Here is a 7,949-nt window from a genome sequence, read left to right as displayed (position 1 = left end):
GCCCTGCAGCTGGCTGCAGGCGCTCTGCTCAGCAGTGAGTGGCACTGGAATCCCTCCCAGGTGGCCGCCCAGGGGCCCAGCTCACAGGGAACGTGGGCGCCAGACACAGTTCTCCATTGGAGTCCAACCTGGGGCATTGGAAGCGATAGCAGCCTGTGTCTGTGCCTGTCTAGAAAGAAGCCTGGGAGGGGTGAAAGCAGAGACTTGGGCCCGTCTCACCCTGCGGCTCTGGCGCTAACTGCTTTGGCCTTTCACAGGTCTAGACGGACGCAATTCTCAGGAGAACCGACGGGAATTAGGTGCCAATATTTCAATGGGATTTTAGGCTGCTTTAACTATCCCAGACTGGAGCGATGTCAGGGCCCAGCAGCTCCGATTCTGGGCCAAGATGTCTGGGCTCCAGCTCCCAGCCATTGCCCCCAGAAAGCCATGTGGTGTGACTGCCTCTCCGGGGAGGTGCCATGGCACAGGGCTCTGCCAGGGAAGCAAGACTGGGGCTCAGAAGGGCTGGGTAATTACCCTGTCCCGGCGTGACCAGGGGCAAGTCATTTCCCCTCTGCTGGGCAGATGGGCCCCCACCCCAGGAGAGCCCAACTAAGGGGGTTTGGACTTGTGGGCCGGGCCCCAAACTTCCGGAATAGCAGGGGAGTGGCCCAGGGTCCCTGGGCCTGGACTAGGGTTACCATGTACAAAAGAGGCCCCCGGAACGGGCGCGTGTCTGTCTCAGTGTCTGCCCACGGGCTGGGCGTGAGTGTGTTAAGGCAGAGCCGGGACACTCACAGACACTCACACGGACACACTCCTTCCCCGGGGGGGCGGGGGGCTCTTTTTTAAAGGGCAAAATATGGTAACGCCCCCCCCCGGTTCCTGTGCCAGCCGGCTCAGTGGGTGTGGGAGTCCCTACAAGCATCGAATCAGCCCAGCCAGCTTTTACGTTCCCTTTCTCAAGAGCCTGGGGAAGGGAATCAGACGAGAGTGGAGAGAAGGTGCGATGGGCTCAGGGGTTCCCAGGCTCTGCACCCCGTCCGCAGGCAGGAGTGACTCTCACTCGGCAGCAGAACAGCGGGTTTATTAGCCAACAGGACACAGCGTCGTACAGAGGAGTCAGTGCAGCCGGCAGGGACAGCCAGTCCCATCCATGTTGGGGAGAGGAGGCCCCGAGGGGCCCCCGGAGCCGGGGCCTGGCCCCCTCCTTTGTCTCTGTTTCTCCCTGCCCAGACTCACAGCTTCCAACTCCCAATTCAACCCCCTCAGGCTCCACCTCCCCCTTTGTCTGCAGCCAGAGGTGTCACCTGGTCGCCACGGTTACCCTCAGCAGGAGCCCCCCAGCCCTCGTGAGCCGCCCCCCACATGTACCCCCCACGACGTCACAGAAGGTGAGACCAGGTGGACAAGGGTCCCACAAAGCGCTTAAGGATTTTTTTTCAGCTTCTCCCTTGGAAATTCAGGTCCTTGACAGGCCATTGCCTTGTCCCTGCACTGTCTTCCCACCCCCAATGTCCCCTCCGGCCTCTTCTCCACACCCAGCGGGCAATGGCCCCTGCGCAGTGCTGAGTCTCCGGTGCACAGAGGTTCCTGCACGACTCTCTCTTGCAACCCAGGTGCAAAGATGAAATGGTCCCTCAGCTGGGCATCCTGGTGCCCAGAGACAAGTGGCACCATCCCGAGAGGAGCTACTGCCCAGTGATGTCTGCCTGTTTTCCCAGCCCCCACAGCCCTCCTCATGGCCAGAGGTAGAAGCAAAACCTTCCCTTTCCTCACACCCCATCCAGGAAGAACCTTCGGTGCAGGATTTTCCTCAGAGCCGCCTGCACCTCCTTGTTCCGCAGGGTGTAGATGACGGGGTTCAGGGCGGGAGTGACCACGCTGTAGAGGAGAACGATCACCATGTCCCACTGGGGGGATTCCCCGGAGGACGGGGGCGCGTAGGTCAAGATGGCGGCTCCATAGAAGAGCGACACCACGGTGAGGTGGGAGGCGCAGGTGGAGAAGGCCTTTCTCCGGCTTTCCCGCGACTGCACCTTCAGAAGCAGGAAGGAGATGATGTAGAGGTAGGAGAGCAGTGTGAGCACACAGGGAATGACCACGATGCCCCCCGTGATTATGTTGAGCAGGGTCAGGTTGAGGCGGGTGCTGTCACAGGCCAGGCTCAGCAGGGGCTTGATGTCACAGAAGAAGTGGTGGATATTTTTGTGGCCACGGAAGTGCAGCTGGGAGGTCATAATCGTGTGCATCAGGGCGTGCAGGAAGCCGGTGGCCCAGGTAGACACTGCCAGGAGCAGGCAGGCCCGTGGGCTCATGACCAGCCTGTATCGCAGTGGGTTGCAGATGGCCACGTAGCGGTCATAGGCCATGACGGCCAGCAGCACGGCCTCGCTGCTGCCCAGGAAGTGGAAGAAGTGGAGCTGGGCCAGGCAGCCGGCCAAGGAGATGGTCTGATGCCCCGAGAAGAAGCCAGCCAGCATCTTGGGCACTGTGACCGTGCAGTAGCAGAAGTCCAGGCAGGAGAGATTCCCGAGGAAAAAGTACATGGGGGTGTGGAGCCGGGGCTCGGCCAGCACCATGGCCACCATGGCCCCGTTGCCCAGAAGGGTGGCCACGTAGAGCAGCAGGAAGAGCGTGAATAGAAAGTCCTCCATCCCCTGGAGGTCAGTCAGGCCCGTGAGGATGAATTCACTCACCTCCATCTGGTTCTCCATCGCTGTGGGAGCTGGGGAGGAATGAGGAGTTAAAGGAGCCGGATGAAGCAGAGGTTTTCAGTGGGCCGTAGGTGCTAAAACTAATGACAAATGGATATTGACCCCTCTTTGCAATTCTGGCCAGTGTGGTAGCATTTCTATGAGCCAGGTTCATCCCTGGGTATCACGGCTGTGAGCTCCCTGCATGTGCATGTTTGATCATCTCCGCATTGCAGACGGCTGAATGGAGATCTATCTATCTATCTATCTATCTATCCCCATACACTGTATCTATCTACCTATCCCTATACACTGTATCTATCTATCTATCCCCATACACTGTATCTATCTATCCATCTATCTATCCCCATACACTGTATCTATCTATCCCCATACACTGTATCTATCTACCTATCCCTATACACTGTATCTATCTATCTATCCCCATACACTGTATCTATCTATCCATCTATCTATCCCCATACACTGTATCTATCTATCTATCCCCATACACTGTATCTATCTATCCCCATACACTGTATCTATCTATCCATCTATCTATCCCCATACACTGTATCTATCTATCTATCCATCTATCCCCATACACTGTATCTATCTATCCCCATACACTGCATCTATCTATCCATCTATCTATCCCCATACACTGTATCTATCTATCTATCCATCTATCCCCATACACTGTATCTATCTATCTATCCCCATACACAGTATCTATCTATCCCCATACACTGCATCTATCTATCCCCATACACTGTATCTATCTATCTATCCCCATACACTGTATCTATCTATCCCCATACACTGTATCTATCTATCTATCCCCATACACTGCATCTATCTATCCATCTATCTATCCCCATACACTGTATCTATTTATCTATCCATCTGAAATCCAGAACATCTATGGTGGCATTCTCTGAAATGCTTCCAGTTCCACGCACAGGGCCAGATAGACAGGCAGAACTTCAGAGTCTCAATGCGTGGATGAGACGATGGTGTAGGGAAGAGGGGTTTAGATTTATTAGGAACTGGGGACACTTTTGGGGTGGGGGGAGCCTATACAGAAATCATGGGCTCCACCTAAATCAAGGTGGATCCAGACTGCTGGCATTAAACATTAAAAAGGTCGTAGAGCAGTTTTTAAACTAAGAGGTGGGGGAAAGCCGATTGGTGCGGGGGAGCACCTGGATCGGACGGAGACTTCTCTTACACGAGGCTCCATAGATAGGGATTCCCTAGAAGTTAGTCAGATAGGGAACGTGGGAAATAATATATGGGCAAGATCAGATGTGAAACAATCGCATATAAAAAAATCCAACGCGTCTGTGAAAGGCGGACATATAAATAGTGGTAGTTTTTTAACGTGCTTTTACACAAATGCTCGGAGTCTGTCTAATAAGATGGGTGAACTGGAGTACCTCATATCAAAGGAGGAAGTTGACATAATAGGCATCTCAGAAAAATGGTGGAATGAGGACAATCAGTGGGACACTATCATACCGGGATATAAATTATATCGGAAAGACAGAACAGGTCGTGCGGGTGGCGGAGTGGTACTATATGTGAAGGATAATATAGAATCAAATGAAGCAAAAATCCTAAAGGAATCAAGATGTTCCATAGAATCATGATGGATAACAATTCATTCCTCTAATATGAATATGGCATTAGGAATATATTACCGACCACCTAACCAGGACAGTGATAGTGATGCTGAAATGTTAAGGGAGATTAGAGAGGCTATCAAAATAAAAAACGCAGTAATAATAGGAGATTTTAATTATCCCCATATTGATTGGGTGCATGTCACCTCAGGACGGGATTCAGAGATTAAATTTCTTGATGCCTTAAATGACTGCTTCTTGGAGCAGCTAGTACAGGAACCCACAAGGGGAGAGTCAATTCTCGATCTAGTCTTGACTGGAACGCAGGATCTGGTCCAAGAGGTAACTGTTACTGGACCGCTTGGAAATAGTGACCACAATATAATAACTTTTAATATTCCTGTGTTGGGAAGAACACTGCAGCGGTCAAACACTCTGGCATTTAATTTCAAAAAGGGGAATTACACTAAAATGAGGAAGCTAGTTAAACAGAAACTAAAAGGTAGAGTAATTAAACTAAAATCCCTGGAAGCTGCATGGAAACTGTTTAAAGACACCATACTAGAGGCCCAACTTAAATGTATACCCCAAATAAAAAAACACAGAAAGGCTACGTCTACACGTGAAGCCTACATCGAAGTAGCCTATTTCGATGTAGCGACATCGAAATAGGCTATTTTGATGAATAACGTCTACACGTCCTCCAGGGCTGGCAACGTCGATGTTCAACTTCGACGTTGCGCGGCACCACATCGAAATAGGCGCAGCGAGGGAACGTCTACACGCCACTGTAGCACACATCGAAATAAGGGTGCCAGGCACAGCTGCAGACAGGGTCACAGGGCGGACTCAACAGCCAGCCGCTCCCTTAAAGGGCCCCTCCCAGACACACTTGCACTAAACAGCACAAGATACACAGAGCCGACAATGAGTTGCAGACCCTGTGCATGCAGCATGAATCCCCCGCTGCAGCAGCAGCAGCCAGAAGGCCTGGGCTAAGGGCTGCTGCACACGGTGACCATAGAGCCCCGCAGGGGCTGGAGAGACAGCGTCTCTCAACCCCCCAGCTGATGGCTGCCATGGAGGACCCCACAATTTCGACGTTGCGGGACGCGGATCATCTACACGGTCCCTACTTCGACGTTGAACGTCGAAGTAGGGCGCTATTCCGAACCCCTCATGAGGTTAGCGACTTCGACGTCTCGCCGCCTAACGTCGAAGTTAACTTCGAAATACCGCCCGACGCGTGTAGCCGCGACGGGCGCTATTTTGAAGTTAGTGCTGCTACTTCGAAGTAGCGTGCACGTGTAGACGCAGCTTAAGAGACCTAACAAAGAACCACCATGGCTAAACAGCCATGTTAAAAAGGCAGTGAGAGAGAAAAGGGCAGCTTTTAAAAAGTGGAAGTCAAATCCTAGTGAGGAAAATAGAAAGGAACATAAACACTCCCAAATTAGCTGTGTCTACACATACACGCTACTTCGAAGTAGCGGCACTAACTTCGAAATAGCGCCCGTCGCGGCTACACGCGTCGGGCGCTATTTCGAAGTTAACTTCGACGTTAGGCGGCGAGACGTCGAAGTCGCTAACCTCATGAGGGGATCGGAATAGCGCCCTACTTCGACGTTCAACGTCGAAGTAGGGACCGTGTAGACGATCCGCGTCCTGCAACGTCGAAATTGCCGGGTCCTCCATGGTGGCCATCAGCTGGGGGGTTGAGAGATGTTCTCTCTCCAGCCCCTGCGGGGCTCTATGGTCACCGTGGGCAGCAGCCCTTCGCCCAGGGCTTCTGGCTGCTGCTGCGGCAGCTGGGGATCCATGCTGCAGGCACAGGGTCTGCAACCAGTTGTCGGCTCTGTGGATCTTGTGTTGTTTAGTGCAACTGTGTCTGGGAGGGGCCCTTTAAGGGAGCAGCTTGCTGTTGAGTCCGCCCTGTGACCCTGTCTGCAGCTGTGCCTGGCACCCTTATTTCGATGTGTGCTACTTTGGCATGTAGACGTTTCCTCGCAGCGCCTATTTCGATGTGGTGCTGCTCAACGTCGAAGTTGAACATCGACGTTGCCAGCCCTGGAGGACGTGTAGACGTTATTCATCGAAATAGCCTATTTCGATGTCGCTACATCGAAATAAGCTATTTTGATGTTGGCTTCACGTGTAGACGTAGCCTAAGTGTCAGAGGCTATGTCTACACGTGCCCCAAACTTCAAAATGGCCATGCAAATGGCCATTTCGAAGTTTACTAATGAAGCGCTGAAATACATATTCAGTGCTTCATTAGCATGCGGGCGGCAGCCGCGCTTCGAAATTGACGCTCCTTGCCGCTGCGCGGCGCGTCCAGACGGGGCTCCTTTTCGAAAGGATGCCGCCTACTTCGAAGTCCCCTTATTCCCATGAGCTCATTGGAATAAGGGGACTTCGAAGTAGGCGGCGTCCTTTCGAAAAGGAGCCCCGTCTGGACGTGCCGCGTGGCGGCAAGGCGCATCAATTTCGAAGCGCGGCTGCCGCCCGCATGCTAATGAAGCGCTGAATATGCATTTCAGCGCTTCATTAGTAAACTTCGAAATGGCCATTTGCATGGCCATTTCGAAGTTTGGGGCACGTGTAGACACAGCCATAATGTAATAAGAAAAGCCAAAAAAGATTTTGAGGAACAGCTAGCCAAAAATTCAAAAAACGATAGTAAAATGTTTTTTAAATACATTAGAAGCAGGAAGCCCGCTAAAAAAGCAGTGGGGCCCTTGGACGACAAAGATATAAAAGGAGCGATCAAGGAAGACAGTGCCATTGCGGAGCGATTAAATGATTTCTTTGCTTCAGTCTTCACGGCTGAGGATGTTACAGAGGTTCCTAAATCTCAGCCAGCCTTTTTAGGTGACAAATCTGATGAACTCTCTCAGATTGAAGTGACATTAGAGGAGGTTTTGGAGTTAATTGATAAGCTGAATAGTAACAAGTCTCCAGGACCAGACGGTATTCACCCAAGGGTTCTGAAAGAACTCAAATGTGAAATTGCGGAGTTATTAACAGTGGTTTGTAACCTATCCTTTAAATCCACTTTGGTACCAAATGACTGGAAGACGGCCAATATAACGCCAATATTTAAAAAAGGCTCTAGAGGAGATCCTGGCAATTATAGACCGATAAGTTTAACATCAGTACCAGGCAAATTAGTAGAAACACTAGTAAAGAATAAAATTGCAAGGCACGTAGAAGAATACGAATTGTTGGGCAAAAGTCAGCATGGTTTCTGCACAGGGAAGTCGTGTCTAACTAATCTATTAGAATTCTTTGAAGGGGTTAATAAACATGCGGACAAGGGGCACCCAGTGGACATAATATACCTAGATTTCCAGAAAGCCTTTGACACGGTCCCACACCAAAGGCTTTTATGTAAATTAGGTGGTCATGGGATAGGAGGAAAGATCCTTTCATGGATCGGGAATTGGTTAAAAGACAGAAAACAAAGGGTGGGAATAAATGGTAAATTTTCACAATGGAGGAGGGTAACTAGTGGTGTTCCCCAGGGGTCAGTCCTGGGACCGATCCTGTTCAACTTGTTCATGAATGATCTAGAAAATGAGGTAAGCAGTGAGGTGGCAAAGTTTGCAGATGACACCAAGTTGTTCAGGACAGTCAAAACCAAAAG

General features: G+C 51.1%; 1 protein-coding gene across 1 annotated transcript; it reads right to left on the bottom strand.

Moving 5' to 3' along the window:
• Positions 1–1,752: 1,752 nt before the first annotated feature.
• LOC142005036 (olfactory receptor 12D1-like) lies at positions 1,753–2,699 on the bottom strand. The gene has a single exon (XM_074982715.1). It carries the CDS (start codon positions 2,697–2,699, stop codon positions 1,758–1,760), a length of 942 nt encoding a protein of 313 aa, XP_074838816.1. The 3' UTR covers positions 1,753–1,757.
• Positions 2,700–7,949: the final 5,250 nt, after the last annotated feature.

This window comes from Carettochelys insculpta, chromosome 32 (assembly GCF_033958435.1).
Source record: "Carettochelys insculpta isolate YL-2023 chromosome 32, ASM3395843v1, whole genome shotgun sequence".
Lineage (NCBI taxonomy): Eukaryota > Metazoa > Chordata > Testudines > Carettochelyidae > Carettochelys > Carettochelys insculpta.
This window is presented reverse-complemented; position numbering and strand designations above follow the sequence as displayed.